Source organism: Labeo rohita, chromosome 23 (genome assembly GCF_022985175.1).
Source record: "Labeo rohita strain BAU-BD-2019 chromosome 23, IGBB_LRoh.1.0, whole genome shotgun sequence".
Classification (NCBI taxonomy): domain Eukaryota; kingdom Metazoa; phylum Chordata; class Actinopteri; order Cypriniformes; family Cyprinidae; genus Labeo; species Labeo rohita.
The window spans coordinates 11,338,706-11,355,682 of NC_066891.1; the positions used below are offsets into that span (position 1 = coordinate 11,338,706).

A 16,977-nucleotide genomic window follows, 5' to 3' on the forward strand; every position below is an offset into this window, starting at 1 on the left:
GCTAGGTCAAAAATGATCTAAAAGTAATCAAAAAGCAGTCTTATTATATTACCTACACTGTAAAAAACAATTTGTTGAGTTAACTTAAAATAATTTGTAACCTGGCTGCCTTAAAATTTTAAGTTTATTCAACTTGAAATGTTAAATTATACTAAGTGACAACTTAGATATTTGAGTTGAATCAACTTAAAATTTTAAGGCAGCTGGGTTACTTACCCATCTATTAAGTTTAGCAAACACAAATATCTAAGTTGTTACTTAACATTTCAAGTTGAATAAACTTATTTTAGTTGACTGAACTTAAAATTTTAAGGCAGCAGGGTAACAAATTATATTAAGCTGACTCAACAAATTGTGTTTTTTATTTTTTACAGTAACAGATTACAAATTGTAAGCAATCTACCCAGCTCTGAATATGGCTATGTAATATTTATTAATTTAACTTAGGCCTAGAAAGTTTTCTTTGACATTACGCGTTTTCCCAGGACATGAGTTCTCAAATACGATGAATTAATTGGTACTATCCTCAAATATCGATCTGAGGCGGTATTAGAGGCAGTCTGGATTTAGCGTGTGTTAAAGTAGCAGAGCTTTGGCATTTTTCAGACCAGGGACAGTCTTTACTGCTTTCTTCTTATCGCTTGCCCATGCTCTCAAGAGGCCAAATGTGAATATTCAGACAAGCGCTTTGTATGCGATGTGTTTTCTCTGCAAGTTTACTAATGTTCAAGCGTGTTTAGACTTCTGATAGCACGAAGTTCATATAAACTGATTAAATAATTTTACACGTGATGGAAATGCAGGTGCAGGTGCGTCTTTCCAAAACATCCACAAAGACTATCTAAAAGAATAAATACATTTCTATCAGACTTTTTTTTTCATTATAGACATTTTATTCACCCAACATTCTGGTTTAATTTACTTTATTTCGTTTTAAAAGTCAACCGGCGCCCTCTTTTGGCCTTAATTAACATTTGGTTAGTTAATGGGCTGTAGTTGACGTCAGACCCAAGCTGAGTTCCATTAGTGTTTGAAAAAAAAAAAAATCTAATAATAAATCAGTGTCATGTCAGTATGTGTGGAATCATTTAATAAGTCCACTTCGATTTTAATTACCGACGAATAAAATCAATTCTAAAAATTCATAAAATCGAGTAGAAATGATTGTGACAAATTAAATAGATGGAAAAAAAGATGTTGTGATGATGTAATGAGAATTAAGTAACGAGTAGATAGTCTGTGAAGACCTCTGTGTGATGCCATGTGTGATTCTGGCAAGAATAGATTGCAGATGTTCCATAAGGAATTGTGCTGTAGTATAATTTTCACTCCCTTAGAGAATTCAGATGCCTCAAAAGCTGTAGCATACCAACATTTTTCAAGAGCTTCACATATTATTATTAGCCTTCTGAACACGTTCTGATCTTAAATTAAACCTTTGCTGTATATACATAGAACTTGATTTATTTAGTCCACAAATATTTTGTTTATGAGTCACAATGTTATGTTTATTCCATTACCAGATGTTTCATCTGATAGACTGGGCCGACTGTTTTCTCCACGGGTCATTTAGAATATTTTATTCAACAATCCAAGATTTTTCACTTCGAAAATGAACAGATAAGGATTTGGAAAGCACTCGTGTTATCAAGCAACTGCAAGCAATAAAGATGACGCTTTAATGATAACATTTCATGGCGGGTACTCGCTGCGGGCAGAGAGGCATTTAAGCCATTATCTATATGCTCGACGCAATTAACGAATGCTTAATCTAACGAATAATTAATCAGCTCGGGTATAATGCCACTTCCATAGTCCTAAACGCAGTTTTGAGGTTTTCTAGGCAATTCAGATGGGACCCAGAACCACAGCATCATGCATATACTATTGGAGTAGGCTGTCAGAAACTATTTCCCTCGTAGGCTCAGCAGTGTAGGATACTTTCCGGATACTTTCAGTGAGCCATAAGACATTTTGGAGGTCTTGGTGCTACATTTTTTCGTAGAAGCGCACTGTGACAGTAGAACGCTGCTGCCACCTGGAGCTGTCCGTTCAGCACCATGGCGCAGCACTTAAGCGCATTCAGCCCAAACGTTGCTTCATCTTCAAGGTTAATCTATGAATCGCTATGTATTAATCTCAATGGCGTACACTGCTTTAACAACATAAGAAGCAGTTTTGTGTGTTTTAACATAGGTGGCTTAGGTTTTAATGTTTTCAAAATTGTCATTGCTGCCAACGCGATTTCATTCATTACTAATTCAATTCAAAGTAGTCGAAAGTTTTCGCTCTGAGCAGTATAAATGTTTCCAGTGCATTGGTAGCACAGCTACAACATAAAATGAATGAAGACCATCAACTTTTATCGAAAAACTTGTACATAACGTACAAATAATTTGTCCAGAATTGCTTACGAAGGAAATGTAAAGCAAAAGCTCTGAAAAACACGTTTTCTGCCTTTGAATTTAGCAACTTGAAATATTTGCATCGCCTTTTCGTTTGCACTCGAACGTCTCAAGAGCGCTCACTTTGGATTGGTTCGGTACTTCTTAAGGTGTATCTACACATCACGCTTTACCCAATGGTTCTCAGAGCCACTTTGAAGGGGAGGATATTTGCCTTGCTCTCGCAAGCCATTTTAGAACAACATGGTCAGTCATAGTTCGACAGCCAATCGTGAGTGCGCTGTGGTTGGACTTGCCTCTGCCTCGCCAGTCCCTTCTCGTGCTGCTGTCCTCGGCGTGAACGCGCGTGGTACCCAACGCTCGTGAAGAGGAGGAGGAGGATGTGGCGCGCGGAGGGGAAATGGCTGCCGAAAACAAGCCGGAAGGTAAGTCAGAAACATCGGGGATATTTTTTACTTGTACGACAAGAGTGTGCGAGGGGAAAAATTTGGAGGCAGGCAGGGAAGAGCCGCCAGTTGAGAAGCGAGGAGCTTTTGGGATTGTAAAGCCTCTGTGTTTATCCTCACACACTCGTTATTCCAGCACGGAGACATCACATCACATCACCCTAGCCAGCATCGGTAGCTAGCCAGCAGCGTGCATCACATATATTTAAAAACAAGCCGGAGCGAAAGCGCGACCGCCTCTAAAAATTCAAAAATCCGTCTCGCGCTCCGTTTGCTTCAGCCTAACGGTCGCGCTCAAAGCAAAACTTGTGAGCCGCAACGACTGTCGATTTCTAACTTCTTTTTTCGATGTACCAAGCTTCCTCGGTTGCGTAAATTGTTTCTGAGTTGGCGGGGATAGAGTTCTGAAGACCGTAGTTTGACCTAAAACTACCTTACAGCCAGGAGTCGTAAAAAATACTGCTGGTAAGCTTGTTTAATAGTAATTTTTTTTCTGTCAGTCACTTTCACGCGTCCATAGACTCCAACTGACCTTCTTTTTAGCGGTTTTGTCATATGTGGTCAAAGAAATTTCACTTTCAAATTTGCTTCAAGGACACATTCTTCCATACCAGTTTGCCCCCTTTACGTCAGATACACATAAACAGCAGTTTAAATCTATGAACTAGATTCTTGTATAACCAAGGAGTCTGATATTTCCAGATCAGGACCTTTATACAGCCAATGGAATGTGGCGTCCAAACGCAAAATTAATTTTATTCTTACGTCAGGAAGAAAGAAGAGGTGTTATTGAAGATTTTACATAACTGTTTTGAATACTTTTCAGATTTGTCTTTTGAATAAGGCAACAAGAGTTGGTTTCACTCAGAGACACCTCTAATGCAACTGAATATAATGTATGTCTACAGTATGTCGCTGCTAAATTTGGCTAAAAAAAGACTAATTGTTATTGTCAGACGTAGTCTGCTGTATTGCTTCAGTATTATTGAAGCTCTGACAAGAATTACGTTTTGAACAGTTGCGTTAAGCTGCCACCACTCTCGTGTGATATATTTCCTTGTATATAAAACGTATAAACAACTAGGTATTTGGCAACGTAGTCATTAGTTGCGAGGATTTTTTGTTTGTAATTCACCTTCAGTGTGAGATCAAAGCAAATAATGGCTTATAAACCACAAGGTGGCGACATTGAGTTAAAAGAAACTTTATTTGGGCAAATCATGAAAACATGTCTTAAAAAATACGATTGGCTAAAACAAAAATATAGTCTATAATCGTTTTTGATAGTTAACAAACTAGCCTCTAGGGGAAGACGGCAAAATGAGTTTATAAATCATGGTGTGATGATAAATTGTCCATTTTCATAATGCTAAATAGCTTAGGTGAATGATACGTTTGATCATAAAACCTCACTTTTGTGTAGTAAATTATGCATGTTGACAAACTATAGACATAATAAATTATCCTAATATAAACTGACATTAAAACATGACTTCAGACCAAACCTAAGGATCTGGACATATAGAAATCCACAAGGGGGTGGTATTGAGCTTCCTAACGGTTCCCTGTTATATTTTTAACACTGTGTCAGCTAAGAATACGAGCATTACCATAAATATAAATCTGCGTTTGTTTTCAAAACAGCACTGAGGCTAACTACCTAAACTAGCTCTCTCTGTGCGTGTATGTGTGTGATTGTGGGTGTGTGCATGTGTTTGTCAATCTCTGCATGTCTGCGTGTGCATTTCAGATGCAAACAAACACAACCAGCCTTGAAACGTGTCTCTGACTGGCCTGCTTCCTGCCAATGCATCTCAGTAGCCAAGAGCTTTTTAGAAACCCCGACTTGTGACTCCCATTGCAGAACAGGCTTGGTTATTTTTGTCATGCTTGTCAGGTCAATGTATGGGGGAGGAGCTAGTGTTCCACACCTCCATATTAATATAGAGTGCTCCGCACCGTATAGCTACAACTAAATTCAGAGTCCCATATAGCTGGCAGTGTGTTATATTTAATTTCTAGGCCTACACACTTTCAGCATTTAGTTTGCCAGTATACGTGTTGCACGCCATTCATTTTAGCGCTGATTGTTGCCTGTAGTTTAACCTTTTGTCCTTGAAGCATTTAAAATGTTTGCATAGAGCACGGTTCTCCAGGGCCTTATTATTTGGCAGGGATTTTTGCACATAAGGACAGGCTGTTCTTAGCTGGAGGCTGCTATGAAAACATGGTTAATGTCTCACGCACCCCATAGAGTTCTTCTGTCTCCTGATATGACCTAACTCACTTTTTAGATGGCCAGGAACTGGGGCTGTACCTATGGAAGGTGGCAGCGGTGGATTGAGATGTGCAAGAGAACTGTACATTTAAAGGGACAGTTCACCCAAAACAAGCAAACAAAAATTTCATTTACTCACTAACAGATTATTTTCATTTTTGAGCAAGCTGTGGGTATAAACATAAATTTGGTGATGTATTTCTATACATATCTATTTAAATTTCTTGGTTCCTACAGAGACTATGGTGCTTTTTATCACAACAACTGAAGGATACAAGCTCTCCAAAGAGGGATTATGACATATTGAGCCAGAAAATTAACTAAATCTATGCATAGTCATTTTCCACAGTTCTTAGTTTGAGAATATGCTTTGAGATTTTTATTTTTTTTAATTGAATTAGTGAATGGCAGGGATAGATGAAGATGCCACTTCTTCCTGGGGAGTCCTGACAGATCCTTTCGGCTTGTCTCGCTCCTTCCCTACCTGCCTCACACAGAAACACACATTAACTTCATCGATTGGTGTAGCTTACTAAAATTGAGCCTCACCAAACAGCCCTGGGACCACAATGAATTTGATTGCTGCCCTCATTGCTACCTGTTAGGGGCTGTTTCTTGACTGTTTATTTCAGCACCTACAGATTTATCAGTAAGACTGTGGTGAAAAGTGAAAAAAAAACAACAACAAGAAAAACCGGCAGACATGCTCAGCATGTCAGGTAATTTTGAACAAACCAGTTAGCATTGGACAGTTAGCATTATTACTGTATATACAGTGGTCTAGATTGTTTTCTCTTTTGGCAGTGTAACACTTCTTAACAGCTGGAGCTATCTATGATACTTTGTTACAGTTAATGAAAATGTGCATGCGGTCTCAAGTTACAAGGAAAGCGAGTGCTTTTACATTCCTCGTCCGTACCCCTGCCTGCAAATGAAACTGCATTTTCTCCCCACAAGGCAGCACCTTAGGCCAAAGTAATCCCTTTAAATGCACCCCTGAATGCTCTTGATAAAAAAAGGGGGAGAAGCAAATAGGCACGCTGAACTCTGAGGCTGAACGGTGCATATTGTTTGGGAGAGGTGTTCTTCAGCATGGAGATGGACACATTTGGGATGCATGGGCTTGCTGATGGGAGGGAGACTGGGGTTCGGCAGACGTGACACTGCTGACCCTGGTAAACATTCTTGTAAGTTCCTGCTATGTGCATGGGGGAAATAAAGACTAAAACAAAGTTGTACATCCGGGAATGTGTACTTTTCCCAGAATTCTTTTTTTTCTTCTCCACTCTCTCTTTGCTTCCTGAAGGACTGAAGAAAATCCGTAATCCGGATCGAATGTACAGATCAGCTGTGTGTTATTCGGCCCATGCTCCTCCTAAGAGTGTCAGTGATGACACAGAGACGAACAGTAAGAGCTGCTTATTAATATTGCATTCGTGGCATTGCTCGAAGGGGCCACTTGCTGCCTAATCTATTATTCATCCATCGATTCATTTATTTACCTCTTGATTTCATTTGTCGTCCTCTCCTCCCTTGGGACTTCATGTTGGGACTTTCTTTGATGATTGACGAGTCGGTGCTTTGACGGGGTTATGTTGTCGATATAAGATGTGTTGTTAGTAACTAAAAGTGACAGTGGGTGGGTAAGATCGGGCACACCTTGGTTATGTACACACTGTAAAGCTTGAGTGACAACCGCATTTAAATATCTGACCCTGGATCACAAAAACAGTCATAAGTAGTACGGGTATATTTGTAGCAAATTTTAAAAAAATGTTTATGGCAAAAATCAGTAGGATATTAAGTAAAGATCATGTTCCGTTAAGATATTTTGTAAATTTCCTACCATAAATATACCATAAATATATAAACCTAATTTTTGATTAGTAATATACATTGCTAAGAACTTCATTTGGACAACTTTAAAGGCAATTTTCTTAATATTTTGATGTTTTTGCACCCTTAGATTCCAGATTTTTCAAATAGTTATATCTCCATACATCAATGGAAACCTTATTTATTCAGCTTTCAGATGATGTATAAATCTCAGTTTCAAAAAATTGACCCTTATGACTGGTTTTGTGGTCCAGGGTCACATATGGGAGTGAATCCCATGAATTATCATTTTGTGAGTGTATGGAACAGAACTGACTGTGATATTTCCATGATTGACACCGTGGTAAACATAACATCCTGCCATCTCACTATTTTTGACAAAAGTAATATTACAGTGACCAAAGAATTGCTGGGTTTGGTGACTTTAAGTAAACCACTGTCAACTAGGGATGTAACGGTATTGCCAATATCGTGGTATCTCGATAGCAAATCTGTCTTAATATCATTGTGGTCACATAATGATATGAAACGATAGGTCTTCCGGGCAAAAAGTGTAGTTTTTAAAATATATTTAAACTTGTTATTCTAACATAAAAGATCTTTAAAGTTGTGTTTTGGGCCATTATGCTTTAGTATCTATCAAACTAAAACCAAAAGCACAATATGGTGTAATCCCCTAATCAAGTCTGTTTTTTGCTGTGCTTTAAAATGAAGCACACACTTTACTCAGGCAATCAGTTTGTGATCCGGTGTTTTCCACGCCTCAGAACGGCTCAGTTCACAGTGAATGCAGTGAACTCGTTTATTGCATGTGCTGTGAGTTTAGCGCATTTTTGAAAATGCAACGGCCACCAGTTATGCTTTATTTTCATGGCAGATGATTACAGCATTTCACTAGATTTGTAGTGAGACACATTTTTGTGAGCATATTTACTGAAGCTGGAGTTTTCGTCAAAATAAAAGCTCTACTGCCGTTTCCATCAAAATAAAAGCTTGAAAGTGCAAAATTGCTGACAGCTACTGTTTTAAATATGTAACATTACTGCAGTCAAAATTCAAAATATCTCTTTCAAGTGTAATATAAAAAATAATATACCTGTGAAATATTAATTTTCATTTATTTTACAGTGCAGTTGTTTTACAATATATGTCAGGGAATAACATAGGAATAACAATAATATAAAATTGTTGTTATTTCTGTTATTATATTCAAACTTGTTTGGGTTCCTAAAACACCAGTGCGAATGTAATTTAGACTGAGACAGTATATCACAAGTAAAAAGAGGGCTGAGTCCCCTTTAAAGTTCAGGTACAAGTCAGTAGAGTCAGTTCTTCTTTAAGTTTTCTTAGTTAAGAACATGAGTTGGAGCTCTTAATTTTTAACTCTCAAAGTGCTTTAGATAAAACTGAAAAAAAGTCATTTTTTTTCCAAGTCTTCATTTGTCTTTTTTTGTTAATATCGTAATAAATATTGTATCATGGACTTCATATTGAGATACCGTATCGTGAGATTTTGAAGTAGTTACATCCCTACTGTTGACAGAGCCATCATGTTTTGTTTATGATGGGAAGGCTGTTTCACAGAGCATGCTCTTGAAGTGTTGCCATGTCCACTTATTGTAAGTGTCTTTAGGCTTGTTGTTTGGGCTCATAAAGCCATTCGGTTTATAAAAATTAATAAAGTAGCCAAGTTCAGGTCGTAAACATTACAAGATCTTATTTACAAGATAAAGTATTTGGATTTATTTACGTTTATTATGGGCTTGATCTTGTTTACTGTCTTTTCTGGTAAGATTTGCACGGGACATACAGAAGAGAAAATATTTAAATACGTCATTAATAATAGTTGTTTAGTATAGTTCCATATGCACTGCATAGGATTTTTGTAAATGTGGTCGTCACTACCCAAATTTTTCAGGACTTAATTCTGTTGTAGAATGCAGTTGTCACTCTCATAAACTACTGAACTCTCTGTGTACAGAACAGATTTAAGCACTGAAAGGTGAACTGACAACCAAATTTAGCTGCGGTGTGTATGTAGCCCTTGTGTTCCAAATGTTAGAGTCGACCTTTGGAAAAACATCCATCCAATAGCACAGCAAGACTGAGCTCTACTATTTGTTGAAATGATTTGTCAACACTACTAGACACATTTCCCCTTAGAGTATAAAACATGCATATTTTATGTTGGACTTTAAGCATAAAGCATTTGTTGTGGAATCATGTGCATGTTAATATGGCTTGGTGTGTTGTGAAGCTCTGGTTACCCTAAAAGTGGCACTGTTCTCATGTTTAATAGGCAGTGTATCTTTTCTCTTGGCACCTCTGAACACTTAGTTGATCTGTGTAATTAAGCCCGTTCATTTTTTGTGTAAATTTGTAAGTGGAGTTAAATCAGCCTCATCTTCTTGTTATGCTGTCTGCTCATTATGCCATTGAGTGAGTCCTTGCCATTTCAAAGCTCAAAGATTTTAATGAACATGCCCAGAGATGTAAAGTAAACGGCAGAAGCGGCTGTTTGCAGTCATGTTGATATTCTTTCAGATGGCGTGTGTATATATGTGAGCATGCCGCCTTGTGTATCTATCTGAGCTTTTAAGTATTGCATCTCACACTCTCATGCTCCAGCATGATGTAACCGTTGTGTGTGTCTGTCTGTAGCGGCCCAGTTAATGTTTGGTGCCGAGAGGTTTTCGTATCACTAGGACAGTAAAAATGCAGCATGGCTTGGCGGAAACAGGTAAACCACTCATGTGAGTAATTGTGGGAGTAGTTATGATAAGGATAAAGGGCTTTAGTGAGGATCTGGCGGCGTGTCCTTTACTGTCTGCTGTGTGCGAGTGAATGTGTGTGTGTGCTCGCAGGTCTTCACCTCCTCTCTCCCTGAGATGGGATTTTCATGGATGGGTGAGCTTGGCTGAGGCTGAAAATACATAAGAAGGCTCGTTTTTCTCTTCAGTTTGTTGCAGGCACTTTGGTAGCTGAATTAAGTCGCTGTTTTGGGCTTCTTGGATTTGGGCCAGCCTCCTACTGTATCTGAATGCTGACAACCTTTAGATGAGATGCTCGTAATGATTTAGTCAGCGTAGAACCAAATAAGCGGCATAATCTAGATTTAGTTTCGCTATGTGAAGAAGAATTACTAAACAGGCAAACTTCAGCCAGAATTGCGATCACTCTAGTGGATATGGCTGGTCACTAATGTCTGCTGAGAGCTCATCAGATGTACCCAAGTCTCGGACATCACCCATTAAACCACATCAGTGTTTTAACAAGGCTGCCTGCTGGTGATTTGTCACACTGGCTATAGCCAGCCTGACAAACAGCACTATGGGCAGACACAGCTGAACATTGCTGCGTAGTATGTCTAGTCTGAGGATTCAGGGTAAATATTGAAAAATAGAAAGTGTCTCAGTATTTCTTATGGCCGTATACTAGCAGCATTCAGTGAAGGCAGACAGTTTGTCCATACATATGGCTGGTTCACATTATTAATGTGTTCCTTATAACACATTATGGTTCTAATATGAGCTCACTTTGTTGTCTGTCCTCTTACAGACAATATTACTGCTTTCTAATACATCAAAAAGTTGAACAAGAACATAATCAGGTGAAAGAGAGATGCTGATATGATGTTGTTTGTGCTCCTTAATTTAGACACCGTCATCCTTTTGCTCAGCAAAGACTAGGTTTTTGCAATTAATCAAGCATTGATTTTTCAAAGAGCAAAGCTTGGAAAAGAAAGTATGTAATGCAGATTTAAAGAGATGGCACTGATTAATTGTCCATTCACAACAACACTAAAAAAAGCTCAAAGCATTTAGATCCGAATTTTTGGATGGAAAAAAAAAGAATATTTAATGGCCAAAGTTGTAAAGCTGTAGTTGAAATAGGACTTAATCAGTTTAACCTTACAATAAATCTATCAAGCTGTTATGAGATGCCTGGTAATATAAAAAGTTTTAAAGGTCCATTACTTTTGCACTTTGGCTAAAGTGCCATTATGTCTGTCATCAATGTGCTTTATTTTTCTAAAATAAAAATATGAAGGTCGATATTGCTATTTGATTAGCCGTTAAACATACAACCTTTCATCGACAAGATCTAAAGCAGAGTCACATGCACATTCATAGTAATGGACACCAGGTCTAAAAGGTTTAAGATGTGGTTCTCTTTATTATGCCCTCAAGAGATGTTCAGTCACTCACAGTCGGTCGTGCCAAGAATCATTTTCTTACTTCTTCTCACAACTATCATGCTTAAGTGTAACTGATTGCCACTGAACGGTAGCATATGATTTAGTCAACATTATGCTGGTTCAGAGGGCTTTTGCTATTATGCTTCAATCCATGCTTCTTTATTTCTTTTCAAGATAATAGCAAGGTCTGGCTTCTTACAATGTAGAAGTACTCTGAGTCAGGTGGTAATTGTGACTTAGCGTTGGGCCTTGTTCCAGGTAATTATTTGTCCCTAGTTTGACATCCGTTTAAGAAAATTGATGGTTTATTTTGAGTCATTGATTTATTGATGTGGTGCTTTCAAAGATGTTTATGATTTCATGTGGTGATTCTGTCTCTTAGATTAGATAAACTAATTCACCCGAGAGTTAGTGAGTGGAATATTAGTCATATGTAAATGGAGGAAATGAGAAGTCTGTGAAACAGTTTTTATCCATATTAATTCATTGTATGTCTGTAGTAATTCAGCTTGGCTTTTCTAACAGCTGTCTAGTGTTTGCTTGGGGGCCTTGTGCACACATGCCTGTCGCTTGTACTTTAAGCGTTGTATGCTTGTCTCTTCTTCATCCATGATGTTTTAGAAGTTACATCTAAATAAGTTGCCCAGCAGGGCTCTTAACATTTGTTCTCTTTGGTTGTTACATTGGTTTAGAATATTCAATAACAAACATGGTACATGATTTTCCCAAAACCCATGTTTCTCTCAAAACGTAGTCACTTTGGGGCCTGTGATTTCTGTGAAAAAGAGACAAAAAAATAGTAGAATAAGAACTTCAAAGACAAATTAAATGAATCCCAATTTCGGCTGGCCATTAATCAAATTCAATCACGATATGGCATAGTAAAATTTTAGAATGCAGAAGACTTTTTATATTAAATAAAAAATTGATTAAGGGAAAATTAAATTAAAATTCTATGCTATGCTATTTGTGCTGAGGGGAGCGTCAAAGGTTTCTATGTGTTTTTGCAATGTTAAGCAATGTATTACAGACATATCTCACAAATCATTTCATAAAGTGTAGAGAGAGTGTAAATAAGAGATGTATTGTGCAGTGTAGAGAGCTTCAATGATTACAATGGAACATTGTGAGATCACAGTGAACTAAGATGAGTGACAGCTTTTAATGATTTTTAAGGGAGTTTGTAAATGAGATATTGATTTAATACAACAGATAAACAAGAAGTTAATATTAAGTGACATTGTCTGATTATAACACTGTTGCCTGATTTTGCTGTATTTCGTCGTCAAAAATAGTTCGAAACAAGTCACAACTGAATTTTGCGTTTTGTTTATGAATGAACGTGCGTTTTTAAACGAATCTAGTGAGTCAATGATTCAATTTCCCATTCATGACTGTCTTCCCATTCAATACAGTCACTTGCTTTATTCCTGAATGAATCAGCTGTTCGAACGAATCAAATGAATGAATGATTCAGTAATTAAATCAGGGACTTGCCGCCACTTGGTGGCAGTTAATGTTTTCAGAATTTTATGTTTAAAACATTAATCTCAACATGAATTTATGAATTTGATTGCACTCAGTGCCACCTCTGAGCCTCATTAAACATGAAAATACACCTACAAGCCACTTGTGTGTTTTTCTGTGCCACCTCTGTAGCACAAATTAATTTTGTCAATACTGATTTAATTTGATTCGTAACTTATTCTTATTCTGCTTGTTCTTATTCTTTTGTTTTAATTAGAAATTTTAAAAAGCTTATAAAATATAACTTTTAAAAAAATTGACATAAAGGTGACATACTTTTAATAAAGCTGGAAAAATGCAACACAAATGTAAAAACAAAATTCCCCTCAAATATCACCTTGTAATATGGAAGGCAAATTTTTTTTTATCAGATTTTTTGATTATTGATTAGAAGGTGCTCCTGAAATTTTGACTGTGCTCCTAAATTTAGTAAGTTAGGACAAAAAAACAGTAAGCGTAGAGACACCCTTTTTATTTTTCAAATTAAATGAAACCAGATTACAGAAACATATAATACGGAAAAATTGAAATGTAACTTGGGTAAAAAATAAAAGATATTTCATGGGACTCTACTCACCCTCATGTCATTTGTATGAGCCACATTACACCTGCCATTAGCATCCATTAACATCTGCTTTCTCAGTGTACTTGATTAAAACAAGCTTTTATGAAATTTTAGTAGACTAACTGAATTGTGTGCAATCCATTTACATTTGTAAAACAGAAGTTTAGTTAATCGATTTGGGATTAATCTTTTTTTCCTAGCATTAACATAGCACTGCTAAAACTAGGCTGGGGATTTCCATCTCCCAGCATGCTTTGCAAGGAGCTGAATAGGGAGAATTATTGCTGAAATTAAGTGCTATTTTATGTGTTTTTTTGTAGCAGTGTGAGAAAAGGGAGAGACTTGTTTTTTTCTGTTGAATGTTTTGTTATGTTGGGATTTAGAAGAGTTGTTGGTTGGTGTTTTGTGGGATTACTACTGTGGTGAAGAGAGCCTGTGCTTAGGTTGTGGAGTGTGCTGTATGCTACTGAAAAATGAGTGCAAGAACCAATATATACTGACACCATGTCACATAAGGTAAATAAAAGTTTTATTTAACATGCTAATGTTTGCTAGCTGCATAAGATTTGGTTGGGTTAGTTTGATGTGTCTGATTTTATTGTATTTATACTGGTTTCTGCTAGACCGTGTTTTTGAATTTCAGTTTTTGAGTTTACAATTTCATTAAATGTTTAGAAACCCTATTTCCAGAGCGTGGAACCACTTTCCGCAATTGAATTAAGTTGTTTTTGCGTGGAAGAAAGTCGGTCAAACAGGTTTGGAACAACATGAGGGTGTATATCAGATTATGATAGCATATTTTTTTTTTTTTTTTTGTGAATTACTTTTGTAACAAAATCAAAAGAAAGCCCTGTGAATGCATGGAGATTAGACAGAGGTCTTTATTCTTGAACAACAGAAGCTATTCTGATTCTTCTAAAAGCAGCACCATCTTTTTTCTCAGGGAGTTAAATTTAGATGACAGCCCAATCTCTGGACAGCACAAGCTTGCCTGAGAAGTCTGTGGCCCCACCAGGCCTTAGTTTAAATTGAGTTCATCAGTTGAGCTGTGATAGCAGGATCAGAGGTTCTGTGCAACGGCAGACTTCTAACAAATAGCCCAATGGCTACGGCTCTTCAATAAGAGCAGCCAGAAATTCAATGACGGAGAAAAAGATTGGGTTTTACCAGATCATTCCAAAAAAAGGGAAGGCCAGTCTTCTCATCACATTTATGGGTGTGCTATTGCTGTATATTTTATGTCTGCTATATAAAAGCTGTGGAATATTTCATCATAATAGCGATCTGATTATTATTTCAACTCAGTTCTCTTGCTCTTTGGTCACAAGAACTTTATTAGATCACTATTGAATGGATCGATACAGCAGTTGAGAATGGCTTTGCAAATAGTGTCTGTTCTAATGTTTAGTGATTTTATGGGTGGACTACAGAGGGAAATGCTATAGTCTCTTATGTTTTCATTACGTTCAGGGTGACACTGCCAATTGCCTACAGCACATTACGGGGGGGATGCATATTGAAGCAAATGTCAATAATATATTTGTGAATTTTGACACAACTAGAACCAAGCTCTGAAAAAAGGACTGCATAATCGTAATCGCCTTTGAAAGTGCCTGAATTGATGTAATGTGCTATTGATATTTTAAACCGTGATTGATGATAACTTTTAGATTGAAGGTTGAATAAACTGTCCATTGGATCTTGCCGAGGGAAGCAACAATTAAAAGCAAGTGTCACTCACTGCAGAAGTACCCAGACACAGAGAGAGTGAGAGAGAGAGCAGAGAGTTTTGCGTTGTGGATGATATTGATTTTAGATTTGTTTTTTTTTTTTCCAGACCTCTCAAGTTTCATGACCCACACTTGTCTCCAGGGTGAGACTAGCTCAAGCTGGCGTGACTGATATTGTTAAAGCTCCTAAACCGTCTCCTTCAGGAATGGCATCTCAGATAATCTTAGGATCAGTCACCTTCTCTCCACAGAAATATATGTCCACTTTTATATGACACCCTTGCACTTCTATATGACACACAAGTATCCAAATACTTGGGTAACTGGACATAACAGCAATGGCCGAACATCACTGTTTACAGTGACTTTTCAGTTCATGACAGTAATATTTGGAAGTGGTTAGAGGGTGTTCCTGCTTTCCTGAATGCAGGGATCTTTTTTTTTTTCAGAATAGGGAAATTTAATTTTTAAACTATATATATCACAATATAGTTGTTATTTTTTAAAAATAAAGTTATGCTATGAAAATTTTAAAGACCATTGAAATGTTAAAATTCTCGACATCAATTTTGATATCACACCAAAAAATACTGGCCTAATTAATGCAAGTAAAAAAATGTTTACGCTTTCTTGGGAATAAATAGTCAGTAATAACATAAGACCAATAACCCTAATTATAAGCAGTAGGTCATACATACAGGAAATAAATACAACTGAACAAAGATACAAATCAAATAAAATAAAAGGCTAAATTAAATATACGTTTATTCTCATTTATTTGGAATGATTTCAAATCACTTGAATGTTTAAACTGGCAAAGCTTAAAAATGCATGCAAATGATAATTTTGTGACGATGCAACATCATATGAGCGTTTTAGAGATGATAATCTAAAATCTCAAATGCTAAATTTTTTGCAATTTATCATATCTACCAGTATATCGTCCAAACCGATTTCGGAGACATTTGGTTGTTGTTTGATACATACATAAGTCGGCAACTAAATGATAATGAACATGGACCCCCAAAGTATTTAGTTGATTTATCATTTGAGCACTTGAGTAGACACAATTAGTAACATAACACGTAAGATGTCAGTATTTTGCAGCTGACGTGAAGTAGACAAACTGGTGGAGAAGGTAGTTGTCCTCCCTGAAATAATAAACAGCCCTGTTTGAAGAGATCACCACAGGCATCTGTAAAAGCAAAAAAGCAGCAACATGTCTTTTGGGAAATTCTGTGTTTGCAGTTAGTAAGTGTTGGACTGGGGCCCATCCCACTTCAAACCCCCCAACTCCCACAATCCAACAGTTAGAAGTTGTGAGTTGGAAACAAGCCGTGTCTGTAGGCACAGCTGTGTCAAGACCTGCTGGTGTGATATTTTTTCCGTCCTACCTGCCCTTCTAATGAGAGAATTCCCATCTGAGTGGGTGGCAAGCAGAAGCAGAAAAACCTTTTCTGTCCCTCCACTACTTCCTCATTTCTCTCTAACTCTCTCTGTTTGTGGGAGCTCTTTCTATAGGCTATCTATTATACTCTCTTGGTCCTCTATCTGTTCTGTACTTTTTTTCCCCTCATGCACCTGACTGGAGAGTTGCTTTCTCCTGATCAGGGCTGCTGTAGTAATTGGCTGCCCCCTCAGCTCGGCTCAGCACAGCACATCTTCCAATATAACAGGCTACGGTTTCAGCCTGCCTTGCACTTTAGGATCTGACAACTAAATTGTTGTTCACGGCTAGGGAGACAGAATTATGTTAATGTCCACATTGTCACCGCTGTTTAGGCAGAAATATAAAGGAAACAAGATGGCATTAGAGGCTGGAGTTGCGCAGCAGGATGTGCCGTTTACATCCATGGGATCAAAGTGGGGAGGAGTGTCGTTATGGCTGAGGCCCAGCAGAAGTAGTTGTGGCTGGAGCTGGATTGTTAAACCAGACTTCATCCTCTGATGCTGTCTTGTTGGTTTGCAAGACAGTCCATATTAGATCTCTTT

At 37.4% G+C, this 16,977-nt stretch overlaps 1 protein-coding gene across 1 annotated transcript in view; it reads left to right on the forward strand.

Moving 5' to 3' along the window:
- Positions 1 to 2,684: 2,684 nt before the first annotated feature.
- camta1a (calmodulin binding transcription activator 1a) overlaps positions 2,685 to 16,977 on the forward strand; it is a 409,862-nt gene continuing 395,569 nt past the window's right edge. Inside the window, 2 exon segments of the mRNA XM_051096020.1 lie at positions 2,685 to 2,830; positions 6,436 to 6,537. Of these exon segments, the coding sequence (XP_050951977.1) occupies positions 2,806 to 2,830; positions 6,436 to 6,537 (127 nt within the window). The 5' untranslated portion in view covers positions 2,685 to 2,805.